The sequence below is a fragment of the Oncorhynchus nerka genome, linkage group LG7 (assembly GCF_034236695.1).
Source record: "Oncorhynchus nerka isolate Pitt River linkage group LG7, Oner_Uvic_2.0, whole genome shotgun sequence".
Lineage (NCBI taxonomy): Eukaryota > Metazoa > Chordata > Actinopteri > Salmoniformes > Salmonidae > Oncorhynchus > Oncorhynchus nerka.
Window position 1 is genome coordinate 17,191,674 of NC_088402.1, and position 17,359 is coordinate 17,209,032.

General features: G+C 42.8%; 1 protein-coding gene and 1 long non-coding RNA gene across 5 annotated transcripts in view; one reads left to right on the plus strand and one right to left on the minus strand.

Moving 5' to 3' along the window:
* The window catches only part of LOC115119920 (collagen alpha-1(XVI) chain-like), a 165,296-nt gene that overhangs the window by 101,458 nt on the left and 46,479 nt on the right, over positions 1 to 17,359 (plus strand). For all 4 annotated transcript variants that reach the window (XM_065020260.1, XM_065020262.1, XM_065020263.1 and 1 more), the window contains exons 31-38: positions 9,020 to 9,142; positions 9,328 to 9,381; positions 10,248 to 10,289; positions 15,385 to 15,420; positions 15,548 to 15,601; positions 16,548 to 16,616; positions 16,764 to 16,817; positions 17,178 to 17,204. In XM_065020260.1, coding sequence (XP_064876332.1) covers positions 9,020 to 9,142; positions 9,328 to 9,381; positions 10,248 to 10,289; positions 15,385 to 15,420; positions 15,548 to 15,601; positions 16,548 to 16,616; positions 16,764 to 16,817; positions 17,178 to 17,204 — 459 coding nt within the window. The remainder of the gene's footprint in view (positions 1 to 9,019; positions 9,143 to 9,327; positions 9,382 to 10,247; positions 10,290 to 15,384; positions 15,421 to 15,547; positions 15,602 to 16,547; positions 16,617 to 16,763; positions 16,818 to 17,177; positions 17,205 to 17,359) is intronic.
* On the minus strand, positions 6,015 to 8,393 carry LOC135572421 (uncharacterized). The gene is made up of 2 exons (XR_010464283.1): positions 8,244 to 8,393; positions 6,015 to 6,862 (listed from the first exon to the last, which is right to left on the minus strand). It is a non-coding gene; the product is annotated as an uncharacterized LOC135572421 (long non-coding RNA).

Consider the following 17,359-nt stretch of genomic DNA (forward strand, 5'->3'; position numbering starts at 1 on the left):
TTTGATCCAAGTCATAGGTGGTTAGAATGGATACTTCAGAGTACCATTCGCAAATGTTCTTAGATTGAATGTGTTTACCAGACTAAAGTATTTAAACAGCTGCAGTCTGAATAATTGTTCTTTAGTTTGTAGATTTCTTTGCCATTTCAACGTGGGATCTTCAGGTTTTCTGGTCTTGTCCTTTGGTAGAGTTGTAGTTCGTAACCATTTCAACATGTAGCATCAGCTCCATGTTTCCAGACTTCTTGACTATTTGAGACGTCCGGTTTACCGTCTCTTTGGCACAAAATGTTAATTTTGTCACAGTAGTTTTATACTATGTGGAAGAAGGGGGCGTTCCATGACATCGATGTCAATGTCTGTACTCACGGGCGTGGCCACTGACTAGTTAAACTTTATATGAAAATCCATACTCTCATTTGGAAGGCTAACATCACATTTCACCTTTTTACAAATAGTTTCATATGTAATCATATACGTTTCACAACATTTAGATGTAAACCCTATAAATGAGAAGTGTACACAACCAGAGGCACAGTAATGTGTGTTTTCTGTCTTTCATAAGATCACCAAATCAAACACACTCGACATGACTGTCCCTTAAGTGTCCACGGACCACTCCTCCCACATTCTCAAAAATAGAAATATTGTTTAATTATTCAAACTGTTGATGTCCAAGTGTCTCTCTGTGTTCCACAGTTTACATGCTAATCTCGAACACTGCAGAGCTTAGAGGCAGCATATTTTATGACCGCCATAAAACAGCCGACTTCCCACTCTCCCCCTCTACGAGAGAGAGCACGCTGTAGAGCTGGCAACCTCACCACAGAGTTACCGGGTCAGGAAGTTAACCCTGAGTGAGAAATCCCAACAATACAGCAGACCCAATCTGGTGAGATTTGTATCGAAACAAAGACAAAAACAAGAACCAAAACAACAACAGCAATACACATATCACTCAAGGTGGGGAAAACCTCAATCCGTTTGGAGTAGCTGTCAACCATGATCAACATATCTTTTTCCTTTTATATGCAGATTGACAATCCGTTAGCATATTTACCAAAGGGCCAGGGCCCCAGGGAACTGGTAATCTCCCCTTTAAACACATGACTCACATTGTGATTCATCTGTAAAAAAAAAAATAACAAAAAAAACAACACTGCCTGTTAAAACAAAAATAAACAAATTAGAATAACAAATCAAATTATAGTTACAATGCTTGATAACTACATAAGGAAATAATTGTATCCCATAAGGTAATGGTAAAATAGACTAGAGACAGGTGTCCCTCATTGATGTTATTCTTAAATCTCACCAAATGTGTTTCTAGTGAGGTTGATCAGGCCTCATCAGAAAGTAAAGACAAAGGTCAATCAACACCATTAAGTATTTTATTCCCTTTTCTTCCCCTGTACTTCAGAAACCATTTAACATTTCAAACATGTCCATCATTTTGCGTGCCCAGTTTAAAACTAAATTAAATAGACCCCCACACAGTAAATCAAACACAGTATTAACACCACTAACAAATATTAATAACCTGTGAGTTGTGTGTGTGTGCTGATGTGTGTGGTAAACCGTAGGACAAAAACATACAAATGGCCAGGCCTTACTTATCGGGGAACTCCCTTTACGGCCGGATCCGGATACCTTTATATTTATAAAACTGCCGATTTTCACTGTAAGGAAGGCTGTGTGTACAGTGCCTTTCGAAAGTATTCGGCCCCCTTGAACTTTGCGACCTTTTGCCACATTTCAGGCTTCAAACATAACGATATAAAACTGTATTTTTTTGTGAAGAATCAACAACAAGTGGGACACAATCATGGAGTGGGACGACATTTATTGGATATTTCAAACTTTTTTAACAAATCAAAAACTGAAAAATTGGGCGTGCAAAATTATTCAGCCCCCTTAAGTTAATACTTTGTAGTGCCACCTTTTGCTGCGATTACAGCTGTAAGTCGCTTGGGGTATGTCTCTATCAGTTTTGCACATCGAGAGACTGACATTTTTTCCCATTCCTCCTTGCAAAACAGCTCGAGCTCAGTGAGGTTGGATGGAGAGCATTTGTGAACAGCAGTTTTCAGTTCTTTCCACAGATTCTCGATTGGATTCAGGTCTGGACTTTGACTTGGCCATTCTAAAACCTGGATATGTTTATTTTTGAACCATTCCATTGTAGATTTTGCTTTATGTTTTGGATCATTGTCTTGTTGGAAGACAAATCTCCGTCCCAGTCTCAGGTCTTTGCAGACTCCATCAGGTTTTCTTCCAGAATGGTCCTGTATTTGGTTCCATCCATCTTCCCATCAATTTTAACCATCTTCCCTGTCCCTACTGAAGAAAAGCAGGCCCAAACCATGATGCTGCCACCACCATGTTTGACAGTGGGGATGGTGTGTTCAGGGAGATGAACTGTGTTGCTTTTACACCAAACATAATGTTTTGCATTGTTGTCAAAAAGTTCAATTTTGGTTTCATCTGACCAGAGCACCTTCTTCCACATGTTTGGTGGGTCTCCCAGGTGGCTTGTGGCAAACTTTAAACAACACTTTTTATGGATATCTTTAAGAAATGGCTTTCTTCTTGCCACTCTTCCATAAAGGCCAGATTTGTGCAATATACGACTGATTGTTGTCCTATGGACAGAGTCTCCCACCTCAGCTGTAGATCTCTGCAGTTCATCCAGAGTGATCATGGGCCTCTTGGCTGCATCTCTGATCAGTCTTCTCCTTGTATGAGCTGAAAGGTTAGAGGGACGGCCAGGTCTTGGTAGATTTGCAGTGGTCTGATACTCCTTCCATTTCAATATTATCGCTTGCACAGTGCTCCTTGGGATGTTTAAAGCTTGGGAAATCTTTTTGTATCCAAATCCGGCTTTAAACTTCTTCACAACAGTATCTCGGACCTGCCTGGTGTGTTCCTTGTTCTTCATGATGCTCTCTGCGCTTTTAACGGACCTCTGAGACTATCACAGTGCAGGTGCATTTATACGGAGACTTGATTACACACAGGTGGATTGTATTTATCATCATTAGTCATTTAGGTCAACATTGGATCATTCAGAGATCCTCACTGAACTTCTGGATAGAGTTTGCTGCACTGAAAGTAAAGGGGCTGAATAATTTTGCACGCCCAATTTTTCAGTTTTTGATTTGTTTAAAAAGTTTGAAATATCCAATAAATGTCGTTCCACTTCATGATTGTGTCCCACTTGTTGTTGATTCTTCACAAAAAATACAGTTTTATATCTTTATGTTTGAAGCCTGAAATGTGGCAAAAGGTCGCAAAGTTCAAGGGGGCCGAATACTTTCGCAAGGCACTGTAGCTGGTGTGTAGGAGTCAGGCGCAGGACAGTAGATATGAGTAAATAAACATATTTTACATAATATGAATGCAATAAATAAACAGAGCCCACAATAACAGACCTTCCTACACAGAAACAATTACAAACAAACATGGGGGAACAGAGGGTTAAATAATGAACAGGTAATTGGGGGATTGAAACCAGGTGTGTAAGACAAAGTCAAAACAAATGGAAAATTAAAAGTGGACCGGCGATGCCTAGAAGGCCGGTGACGTCGACCGCCGGACGCCGCCCGAACAAGGAGAGGGACCAACTTCGGCGGAAGTCGTGACATTCACTAACTGCTCTCCCAAGACAACAGTCTCGGGAAAACATTCCAAAGAGAGATAATGACACCCGCTCCTCGAGGAGGTGTACATTTATTTATTATTCAGTATCCTACCTCTATCCTACCTATAATACCTCAGCAACCCAAATGTTTTAATTACAAGCACAACATGATAATGATAAGTCCACTGTTCTCCGTCCAATCATGAATTGTTAGTTTTAATCCAGCTCAACATTTATGTATCCTTTATTTAGCATATAGTACCCTTAGATATGGCCACATTTATCTCGCCACCAAGTCTTAACGATTTACTTCCGTACATGACTGTTCTCTCTTTTCCCCATGATTTTCCATAACCTCTGCACCTCAATGCCCTTCATGTTCATGACCAAGTCATTTTAGGGTTGGTAACTCCAATGCTGTCGCTTGACAGAATTGCTTCATTCAAAACTCTACTAACAATTACTCACAATATTAACTCCTCTCTAATTTCTCCTGACCCCTCCTCCCTTTCGTCAATTCTTTAAATCTATTTCAGAATAAGACTAAATAAAATGCCTCACGAGATTAATCCACCCCAGGCTTTTCTGAGACTGCGAGGAGTGTTTTATTGTGCCAAAGAACGCATTGTTCCTACTCGATCACGTGTAATGTGCTTCGTGACTTTCCGAAATCAAAACCCCCAAATATGTTATCTCTTGTTTCACCGTTTGTACTTTCCTATATGATGCCTTGTGACCCTCTCCTTGTTCGGGCGGTGCTCAGCGGTCGACGTCACCGGCCTTCTAGCCATCATTGATACATTTTTCATTTTCCATTGGTTTTGTCTTGTCTTCCCACACACCTTTTTTCAATCCCATTCATTACATGTTGTGTATTTAACCCTCTGTTTCCCCTCATGTCTTTGTCAGAGATTGTTTTATGTCAAGTGTAGTTTTATGTTGTATAGGTGCGCGACGGGTCCTCGTACCCATGTTTGTTTATGTATGTACGTATTTAGTGTTTGGAGCATGTTAAGTGGACTCCATTTACACTCCGTTTGACTCCCCTGCGCCTGACTTCCCTGCCACCTATACACACGACTCTGACAGAATCTCTGACCAAAAATATGAAGTCAGCAGTAGAAGACACTTAGCTCATGGAGATGGAGGAACGCGTCTGGGAACAAGCGGGGGAGATTGACTGTCTGAGCGCCGCCATTGATGGCATGGTCCAGAATATGGACCGCTGGGAGAGACGGGGAGTTTCTCCAGCGCCTCCACCACCACAACCGGGATCTCCCTTGAACGCTTTCCCCCTCCTGAACCTCAGCAGGGAAACACTGACCAATTTTATCCAGTTTGCAAAAATGTTCCCATTTTCAAGTCAATTTGGTAGAATGCTTCTGTACCTCTTTCAGATCCTCTATGGCTTTTTAAAACGTTTCTTCCTCTAGTCCTACTTTGCAGGGAGAATCAGGTCTGCCGGTCACCATTTCATAGTTATTATTCCGATGCCTCTCCCAACGGTGTCCAGGGTGTTTAGATTTCCTCCCCAATGGCTCTAATACACGCCTTCTATCAACTGTTTTCCAAGGTAGTGATACCCACTTCCCCGGAGAATAGTTATGGTATTTGTGCCTTGTAATTGGTCTGATACCTTGTATTAGAACCAATACTGACGCACTTGCCAATTTACTACTGGAGAATATGGTTGACCTAAAGTCTGATACCAATGGTATGCCTTAAATATCACTGTTGTTGACAACAATCAATCAATCAAATGTATTCATAAAGCCCTTTTTACATCAGCAGATTTACAAAGCGCTGATACAGAAACCCAGTCTAAAACCCCAAACAGCAAGCAATGTAGGTGTAGAAGCACAGTGGCTAGGAAAAACTCCCTAGAATGACAGGAAACTAGGAAGAAACCTAGAGAGGAACCAGGCTATGAGGGGTGGCCAGTCCTCTTCTGGCTGTGCCGGGTGGAGATTAGAAACCTAGAGAGGAACCAGGCTATGAGGGGTGGCCAGGCCTCTTCTGGCTGTGCCGGGTGGAGATTAGAAACCTAGAGAGGAACCAGGCTATGAGGGGTGGCCAGTCCTCTTCTGGCTGTGCCGGGTGGAGATTAGAAACCTAGAGAGGAACCAGGCTATGAGGGGTGGCCAGGCCTCTTCTGGCTGTGCCGGGTGGAGATTATAACAGAACATGGCCAAGATGTTCAAACGTTCATAGATTACCAGCAGGATCAAATAATAATAATCACAGTGGTTGTTACGAATCCCTTTTGGCCCGACAGTCTAGGGGGGGATGGTAATGAGACCCGTAACGTAACTCATGCAAATTCTAATAGTGACTAAGTAAAAGTGAGAACGAAATAACTACGACAACAGAAATCTACCGTCAAACTCAGGGTTTATTGTAAAACATACGGTAATGGGGGGAGCAGGAAAAGGGGCTGAGCTGGACCCAAGGAAAGAAACAATAAGTATTCAAAAACACCCCTAAGCTAGACTAGCCTACTTTAACAACAGCTAACTAACTAACCAAAAATACAGTGGGTGGTCCGCCCAGTTCTAACTAGTGTATTTAACAAAGTCTACCTACGGGTAGTGTATGCCCATGGGCGACTTTTCTTGGTTCCCCCTTTTCCCACCAGCAAACAAACAAACACCATAACCAAAAACAAGTGCTATGGAGGTGCTCAAACAAAAGAGAGGTCAATACATAAAGAGAGAGTGAAACAGCGAGACCTACAGACATGGCATTTACAGAGAGATTGAGCTCTAGAGCAAACAACTGACGGGGTTTTTAAACCAAGGGAAAGGAACTGTGATTGGGTAGGAAACAGGAGGAGGTGTGTCTTCTGATTGATGATTGATTGTTGACTGATTGGGGAGTGATGATTTTCACCTGTGAGGGGTGAAGGAGAGAAAACAACACAGGATACACACACACACACAGGATACAGGATACCTGTATCCGTAACAGTGGTTGTAGAGGGTGCAACAGGTCAGCACCTCAGGAATAAATGTCAGTTGGCTTTTCATAGCCGATCATTCAGAGTTAGAGACAGCAGGTGCGGTAGAGAGTCGAAATCCGCCGGTCTGGGACAAGGTAGCACGTCCGGTGAACAGGTCAGGGTTCCATAGGTAGAACAGTTGAAAAGAGGGGCAGCAGGTTGACCGGGGACAGCAAGGAGTAATTTGGCCAGGTAGTCTTAGGCATGGTCTTAGGACTCAGGTCCTCCAAGAGAAGAGAGAAAAGAGAGAGAGAATTAGAGAGAGCATACTTAAATTCACACAGGACACCAGATAAGACAGGAGAAATACTCCAGATATGACAAACTGACCCTAGCCCCCCCGACACATAAACTACTGCAGCATAAATACTGGAGGCTGAGACAGGAGGGGTCGGAAGACAGGAAGATCACGTCAGTGACTCATGTTACAACACATATTACCACGACTATGTCATGGTTCCCCAACCCAATAGTGCATAAACCAACCTCTCTCCTTATTGCTACTGCTAATACAAACAAATCATGTTCACACAACGTTTGAATATCTTCTTGCTTCCGGACTTACCCTCTCGAGATTTACCCTCCACAGGGGCTACCCTGTTTGGGACTTACCCTCTCGGGATTTACCCTCCACAGGGACTACCCTGTTTGGGACTTACCCTCTCGGGATTTACCCTCCACAGGGACTACCCTGTTTGGGACTTACCCTCTCGAGATTTACCCTCCACAGGGACTACCCTGTTTGGGACTTACCCTCTCGGGATTTACCCTCCACAGGGACTACCCTGTTTGGGACTTACCCTCTCGGGATTTACCCTCCACAGGGGCTACCCTGTTTGGGACTTACCCTCTCGGGATTTACCCTCCACAGGGGCTACCCTGTTTGGGACTTACCCTCTCGGGATTTACCCTCCACAGGGGCTACCCTGTTTGGGACTTACCCTCTCGGGATTTACCCTCCACAGGGGCTACCCTGTTTGGGACTTACCCTCTCGGGATTTACCCTCCACAGGGACTACCCTGTTTGGGACTTACCCTCTCGGAATTTACCCTCCACAGGGACTACCCTGTTTGGGACTTACCCTCTCGGGATTTACCCTCCACAGGGACTACCCTGTTTGGGACTTACCCTCTCGGGATTTACCCTCCACAGGAACTATGTCTAAAAAAAAATCTAAATATCGTTATTCATGTTACTGAGGGACAGAGGGGAATGCAGAATGGTGTTGTAGTTTATCAGTAAATGACTCCGTGTGTGTGTCTGTGAGGGTTGGTGAGGTGTTGTAGTTTATCAGTAAATGACTCCGTGTGTGTGTCTGTGAGGGTTGGTGAGGTGTTGTAGGTCATCAGTAAATGACTCCGTGTGTGTGTCTGTGAGGGTTGGTGAGGTGTTGTAGGTCATCAGTAACTGACTCAGTGTATGTGTATGTGAGGGTTGGTGAGGTGTTCAGGACTTACCTTTTATCTATGACCGGTCGTAATACCATGGGACTACTGAATAATCTCAGGTTTTCTAGGTCCGTATCTTATAATTGGTTCAGCCTACGACTCTCATCTCCCCAAGATGTCAGAATGATTGGTAAAAGGTGTAGAACCTGTGCCTACCTTGGTTTTTGTGCTGACTGCTTCTCCACTGATTCTGACCCTCCAGTTCGACTATAAATCGCAGTGAACTGTCAGGCACTAAATGAACAGAATAAAAACTCACAGACAACTAGTAAAGCTCAAATCAAGTTTATTCACCCACTGGGTCACATAGCTGAATAAGACAAAAACATAATTACACAAGCTCTGGAATTTAAACCTTCCTCTTATGCTGAGTCTCCTCCTTACACATCTGGCCTGCCAATACATCTCTGTTGCTATACAGGACTTTAGTGATGCCTGTTCTCTCTCACTTCATCTGACCTGACCTTGGCCCAAACTCCTCACTCCTCCCCAAATCATGGCTGTTCTGTTGACTTGTACCAGACCGTGGCCCTTCTCCTTTCCAAAGGATACCTGATGTCTAACAATAACATGTTCCAACAGAATGTAAGCGTTCTGCATTCCCCTCTCTCCCTCAGTAACATGAATAAAGATATTTTAGATTTCAAGTTTAGAACCCATCATCACTAACTTACTATGTAACAGACTAATTCACTAACTATGTAACTAACTAACTACCTCATTAACTAACTAACTAACTAACTAGTCCCGTGTAGCTCAGTTGGTAGAGCATGGTGCTTGCAACTGTGGGTTTGATTCCCACAGGGGACCAGTATGAAAAATGTATGCACTCACTACTGTAACTCGCTCTGGATAAGAGTGTCTGCTAAATGACAAGAATTTAGGCACTGACATTTCTCTCTCTTTCTGACTACTGTTGTATCCTTCACCAGGGAGATGCGTGTGAGAGCTGTGCGACTGTCTCTGGGGGGCAGGTCAGTGTAGGAGGGGTGCAGGGAGCCAAGGGAGAGAGGGGCGACCCCGGATCCCCAGGAGAGGGAACAGCAGGGAAACACGTGAGTCTGTCTGTGTCAATTTGACCCTGATGTATCACCTTTTTTTTGTTTAGGTGTGCCTACTATTCATATGCATGCTAAAATATAATATCCTCTCTCTCTCTCGCTCGCTCTCTCTCTCTCTCTCTCTCTCTCTCTCTCTCTCTCCCCATCTCTCTCTCTCTCTCTCTCTCTCCGTGTACCAGGGTAAAGCAGGGCTTCCCGGTGTTCAGGGGCCTGTTGGACCTAAAGGAAGCCAGGTAGGACATGTTAATGTGTGTGTCTGTGAGGGTTGGTGAGGTGTTGTAGGTCATCAGTAACTGACTCAGTGTGTGTGTCTGTGAGGGTTGGTGAAGTGTTGTAGGTCATCAGTAACTAACTCAGTGTGTGTGTCTGTGAGGGTTGAAGAGATGTTGTAGTTTATCAGTAACTGACTCAGTGTGTGTGTCTGTGAGGGTTGGTGAAGTGTTGTAGGTCATCAGTAACTAACTCAGTGTGTGTGTCTGTGAGGGTTGGAGAGATGTTGTAGTTTATCAGTAACTGACTCGGTGTGTGTGTCTGTGAGGGTTGGTGAGGTGTTGTAGGTCATCAGTAACTGACTCAGTGTGTGTGTCTGTGAGGGTTGGAGAGATGTTGTAGTTTATCAGTAAATTACTCCGTTTGTGTGTCTGTGAGGGTAGGTGAGGTTTTGTAGTTCATCAGTAACTGACTCAGTGTGTGTGTCTGTGAGGGTTGGTGAAGTGTTGTAGGTCATCAGTAACTAACTCAGTGTGTGTGTCTGTGAGGGTTGAAGAGATGTTGTAATTTATCAGTAACTGACTCAGTGTGTGTGTCTGTGAGGGTTGGTGAAGTGTTGTAGGTCATCAGTAACTAACTCAGTGTGTGTGTCTGTGAGGGTTGGAGAGATGTTGTAGTTTATCAGTAACTGACTCGGTGTGTGTGTCTGTGAGGGTTGGTGAGGTGTTGTAGGTCATCAGTAACTGACTCAGTGTGTGTGTCTGTGAGGGTTGGAGAGATGTTGTAGTTTATCAGTAAATTACTCCGTTTGTGTGTCTGTGAGGGTAGGTGAGGTTTTGTAGTTTATCAGTAACTGACTCAGTGTGTGTGTCTGTGCTGCCCCCTGTAGGGTGACCCAGGAGTTGAAGGGGTGGGCTTCGCAGGACCTCAGGTAAGAACATATTCACTGAGGAGATGGGTCACTCAATTTACTAATAACCTTACCTTGGCTGTTGTCTATTCAATTCCATTCAAGGGCTTTATTGGCATGGGAAACATGTGTTAACATTGCCAAAGCAAGTGAGGTAGGTAATATACAAAAGTGAAATAAACAATAAAAACTAACAGTAAACATTACACATACAGAAGTTTCAAAACAATAAAGACATTATAAATGTATATATATATAATATGACATTTATAATATATATATACATACCGTGTTGTAACAATGTACAAATGGTTAAAGTACACAAGGGAAAATAAATAAGCATAAATATGGGTTGTATTTACAATGGTGTTTGTTCTTCACTGGTTTCTCTTTTCTTGTGGCAACAGTTCACAAATCTTGCTGCTGTGATGGCACACTGTGGGATTTCACCCAGTAGATATGGGAGTTTATCAAAATTGGGTTTGTTTTCGAATTCTTTGTTGATCTGTGTAATCTGAAGGAAATATGTATCTCTAATATGGTCATACATTGGGCAGGAGGTTAGGAAGTGCAGCTCAGTTTCCACCTCATTTTGTGGGCAGTGTGCACATAGCACACAGTCTTCTCTCATAGTCTTCTCTTGAGAGTCAGGTGTGCCTACTGTGGCCTTTCTCAATAGCAAGGCTATGCTCACTGAGTCTGTACATAGTCAAATATTTCCTTAAGTTTAGGTCAGTCACAGTGGTCAAGTATTCTGCCACTGTGTACTCTCTGTTTAGGGCCAAATAGCATTCTAGTTTGCTCTGTTTTTTTGTTAATTCTTTCCAATGTGTGAAGTAATTCTCTTTTTGTTTTCTCATGATTTGGTTGGGTCTAATTGTGCTGCAGTCCTGGGGCTCTGTGGGGTGTGTTTGTGTTTGTGAACAGAGCCCCAGGACCAGCTTGCTTAGGGGACTCTTCTCCAGGTTCATCTCTCTGTAGGTGATGGCTTTGTTGTGGAAGGTTTGGGAATCGCTTCCTTTTAGGTGGCTGTAGAATTTAACGTCTCTTTTCTGGATTTTGACCATTGGTGGGTATCGGCCTAAATCTGCTCTGCATGCATTATTTGGTGTTCTACGTTGTACACAGAGGATATTTTGGCTATATTCACCTAGAACACTTGTCAACTCATATATTGGCTATTTAGTTGGTTCAGGTTATTTTTTCTTGTTATTGTGGATGAACTTTCCCTTTAATTTCGTTTTGGCCAAATATGTCCTGATGTTTTCTGTTTTCGGTACTTTCATTTTCATACCATGAATTGTTTCTCACACTGTTCAATATAGATAGTAGAACAGACAGAGTCTTCTTCACTTGGTTTAGTAGAACAGACAGAGTCTTCTTCACTTGGTTTAGTAGAAGAGACAGTCTTCTTCACTTGGTTTAATAGAACAGACAGAGTCTTCTTCACTTGGTTTAGTAGAAGAGACAGTCTTCTTCACTTGGTTTAGTAGAAGAGACAGTCTTCTTCACTTGGTTTAGTAGAACAGACAGTCTTCTTCACTTGGTTTAGTAGAAGAGACAGTCTTCTTCACTTGGTTTAATAGAAGAGACAGTCTTCTTCACTTGGTTTAATAGAAGAGACAGTCTTCTTCACTTGGTTTAATAGAACAGACAGAGTCTTCTTCACTTGGTTTAGTAGAACAGACAGTATTCTTCACTTGGTTTAGTAGAAGAGACAGTCTTCTTCACTTGGTTTAATAGAACAGACAGAGTCTTCTTCACTTGGTTTAGTAGAACAGACAGTCTTCTTCACTTGGTTTAGTTCTTCTTCACTTGGTTTAATAGAAGAGACAGTCTTCTTCACTTGGTTTAATAGAAGAGACAGTCTTCTTCACTTGGTTTAATAGAACAGACAGTCTTCTTCACTTGGTTTAATAGAACAGACAGTCTTCTTCACTTGGTTTAGTAGAAGAGACAGTCTTCTTTACTTGGTTTAGTAGAAGAGACAGTCTTCTTCACTTGGTTTAATAGAAGAGACAGAGTCTTCTTCACTTGGTTTAGTAGAAGAGACAGTCTTCTTCACTTGGTTTAGTAGAAGAGACAGTCTTCTTCACTTGGTTTAGTAGAAGAGACAGAGTCTTCTTCACTTGGTTTAGTAGAAGAGACAGTCTTCTTCACTTGGTTTAGTAGAAGAGAGTCTTCTTCACTTGGTTTAGTAGAAGAGACAGAGTCTTCTTCACTTGGTTTAGTAGAAGAGACAGTCTTCTTCACTTGGTTTAGTAGAACAGACAGAGTCTTCTTCACTTGGTTTAGTAGAACAGACAGTCTTCTTCACTTGGTTTAGTAGAAGAGAGTCTTCTTCACTTGGTTTAGTAGAACAGACAGTCTTCTTCACTTGGTTTAGTAGAAGAGACAGTCTTCTTCACTTGGTTTAATAGAAGAGACAGAGTCTTCTTCACTTGGTTTAGTAGAAGAGACAGTGTTCTTCACTTGGTTTAATAGAACAGACAGTCTTCTTCACTTGGTTTAGTAGAAGAGACAGTCTTCTTCACTTGGTTTAGTAGAAGAGACAGTCTTCTTCACTTGGTTTAGTAGAAGAGACAGTCTTCTTCACTTGGTTTAGTAGAAGAGACAGTCTTCTTCACTTGGTTTAGTAGAAGAGACAGTCTTCTTCACTTGGTTTAGTAGAAGAGACAGTCTTCTTCACTTGGTTTAATAGAAGAGACAGAGTCTTCTTCACTTGGTTTAGTAGAAGAGACAGTGTTCTTCACTTGGTTTAATAGAACAGACAGTCTTCTTCACTTGGTTTAGTAGAACAGACAGTCTTCTTCACTTGGTTTAATAGAACAGACAGTCTTCTTCACTTGGTTTAATAGAACAGACAGTCTTCTTCACTTGGTTTAGTAGAACAGACAGAGTCATATTCACGTGGTGTAATAGAAGAGACAGAGTCATATTCACGTGGTGTAATAGAAGAGACAGAGTCATATTCACGTGGTGTAATAGAAGAGACAGAGTCATATTCACGTGGTGTAATAGAAGAGACAGAGTCATATTCACGTGGTGTAATAGTCTTATAAATCCCCTTATAAATCTCCTATCCCTGGAATATACTGGTCCATTCCTTCTCATATCCCTGGAATATACTGGTACATTCCTTCTCCTATCCCTGGAATATACTGGTCCATTCCTTCTCCTATCCCTGGAATATACTGGTCCATTCCTTCTCATATCCCTGGAATATACTGGTCCATTCCTTCTCCTATCCCTGGAATATACTGGTCCATTCCTTCTCCTATCCCTGGAATATACTGGTCCATTCCTTCTCCTATCCCTGGAATATACTGGTCCATTCCTTCTCCTATCCCTGGAATATACTGGTCCATTCCTTCTCCTATCCCTGGAATATACTGGTCCATTCCTTCTCCTATCCCTGGAATATACTGGTCCATTCCTTCTGCTACCCCTGGAATATACTGGTCCATTCCTTCTCCTATCCCTGGAATATACTGGTCCATTCCTTCTCCTATCCCTGGAATATACTGGTCCATTCCTTCTCCTATCCCTGGAATATACTGGTCCATTCCTTCTCCTGTCCCTGGAATATACTGGTCCATTCCTTCTCCTATCCCTGGAATATACTGGTCCATTCCTTCTCCTATCCCTGGAATATACTGGTCCATTCCTTCTCCTATCCCTGGAATATACTGGTCCATTCCTTCTCCTACCCCTGGAATATACTGGTACATTCCGTCTCCTATCCCTGGAATATACTGGTCCATTCCTTCTCATATCCCTGGAATATACTGGTCCATTCCTTCTCCTATCCCTGGAATATACTGGCCCATTCCTTCTCCTATCCCTGGAATATACTGGTCCATTCCTTCTCCTATCCCTGGAATATACTGGTCCATTCCTTCTCCTATCCCTGGAATATACTGGTCCATTCCTTCTCCTATCCCTGGAATATACTGGTCCATTCCTTCTCCTACCCCTGGAATATACTGGTACATTCCTTCTCCTATCCCTGGAATATACTGGTACATTCCTTCTCCTATCCCTGGAATATACTGGTCCATTCCTTCTCCTATCCCTGGAATATACTGGTCCATTCCTTATCCTATCCCTGGAATATACTGGTCCATTCCTTCTCCTATCCCTGGAATATACTGGTCCATTCCTTCTCCTATCCCTGGAATATACTGGTCCATTCCTTCTCCTATCCCTGGAATATACTGGTCCATTCCTTCTCCTATCCCTGGAATATACTGGTCCATTCCTTCTCCTATCCCTGGAATATACTGGTACATTCCTTCTCCTATCCCTGGAATATACTGGTCCATTCCTTCTCCTATCCCTGGAATATACTGGTCCATTCCTTCTCCTATCCCTGGAATATACTGGTACATTCCTTCTCCTATCCCTGGAATATACTGGTACATTCCTTCTCCTATCCCTGGAATATACTGGTCCATTCCTTCTCCTATCCCTGGAATATACTGGTACATTCCTTCTCCTATCCCTGGAATATACTGGTACATTCCTTCTCCTATCCCTGGAATATACTGGTACATTCCTTCTCCTATCCCGGGTTTTGCTCTGGAATTCCTTCTGGATCAACACATTAACATACCTTCTGATCAACACATTAACATTCCTTCTGGATCAACACATTAACATTCCTTCTGGATCAACACATTAACATTCCTTCTGGATCAACACATTAACATTCCTTCTGGATCAACACATTAACATTCCTTCTGGATCAACACATTAACATTCCTTCTGGATCAACACGCTACCATTCCTGACGAGTATGTGTGAAGGAAGTCTGATATACTACACACACACACAAACACACACACGTGAGGAAAACAATATCCAGACCTGTTCATGAAGGTTCTGCCATTGTTCTATTGTTGATAAATCATCTGTTTATCTCTGAGCTCAACTCACCACCCATCTCTTTAAACCTTCAATTGTGTTCTCTCTCTCTTTTTCTCTCTTTTTCTCTCTCTGTCTCTCTCTCTGTATCTTTGTCTCCCTTTCTCTTTCTCCCTCCCTCTCTGTTTCTCTCTGTCTCTCTTTCTCTCTCTGTATCTCTCTGTCTCTGTCTCTTTCTCTCTGTTTCTAGGGGGAAGAAGGACCCAGGGGCCTGCCAGGGGTGGCTGTAAGTCTTATTATTCTAATAAAAAGTAATGATTGAATGCATATAACATATTATTGACTCTAGTAGATCAAAGGGTCTCTATGGTGTCTTTCTATCATGTAATCTTCATCATGCTGCTTTTCTACAGGGTCCTCAGGGAATTAGAGGTCTTACGGGACCAGTTGGGCCTGCTGGGGACATGGTACACACACACACACACACAGACACACATAGATACATGCACACATACACACACATACACACACACACACACAGGCACACATACACACACATACACATACAGACACATACATACACACACACACACATACACACACAGAGACACACACACACACATGCACATACATACACACACACACACACACACACACACACACACACACACACACACACACACACACACACACACACACATACACATACACAGACACACACACATACATACATACACACACAGACACACAGACACACACACATACACATACACACACATACACACACAGACACACACACATACATACACACATACACATACATACACACACAGACACACACACATACACACATACATACACACACAGACACACACACATACATACATACACACACACACACACACACATACACACACACACATACACACACACATACATACACACACACATACACACACACATACATACATACACACACACACACACACATACACATACACACACACACACACACACATACATACACACACACACACACACACACATACATACACACACAGACACACACACATACACACAGACATACATACACACACAGACACACACACACATACATACATACACACACACACATACACACACATACACACACACACACACACACATATATACACACACAGACACACAGACACACTCACACAGACACACTCACACACACACACATACACACACACACACACACACACACACACACACACACACACACACACACACACACACACACACACACATACAGACACACCCATACACATTTACGTGCATAAATGCATAAACACCCACACACACAAACACACTCACACACACATCGACACCAAGTTCTCATTCTAATGGGTATGTGTTTCCTTTTCACAGGGTCCTAAAGGAGAGGAGGGGCCTCCAGGGCCACAAGGGCCCATGGGTGTAGGTGTTACAGGACCCCCGGTAAGAGATCTGTGTGTGTGTGTGTGTGTGTGTGTGTGTGTGTGTGTGTGTGTGTGTGTGTGTGTGTGTGTGTGTGTGTGTGTTTTTAACTCTAGTCAAAGACATTGAGTGATTCCTTACTCCATTCCCATGTCATTCCCAACCCAGGGTAAAGACGGTAGAGGTGGTTCCAATGGAATCCCAGGAGCTGATGGAAGAGATGTGAGTGGCGTCACATTGAAAACGCAACCCAGTCACCTAGTATTGGAATTGTATAGACAGTATGAATTCCTTGCATTTCCTACTTGGTGCATTAGTGTGTGTATGTTATTGTATGTAAGCTAAGATCAATCATTTCTACAGACACAGAGTCAGTGTTTTAAAGTTTCAATTAAGTACAGAGATGATTATATTTTCAGAAGTTGCCCTTGATATGGGCGTGACTAATAGCTAATGAATTCCACTTCAATCCATAACAGAGACACAGTGTTTCTTGTCGCTCCTCTCTGCTCTCAACTCTATCATCTGCAATGACAAGGCCAGACTAACCTTGTGTGTGTGTGTGTGTGTTCTGTCTTGCAGGGAACTGATGGGGTCAAGGGGGACAAGGTAAGCCTAGCATTTGTGGAGATGAAGAGGTGTTAAGGGGTTTAGAGCCGGGGGGAACAGATGAAGAGGTGTTAAGGGGTCTAGAGCCAGGGGGAACAGATGAGGAGGTGTTAAGGGGTCTAGAGCCAGGGGGGAACAGATGAAGAGGTGTTAAG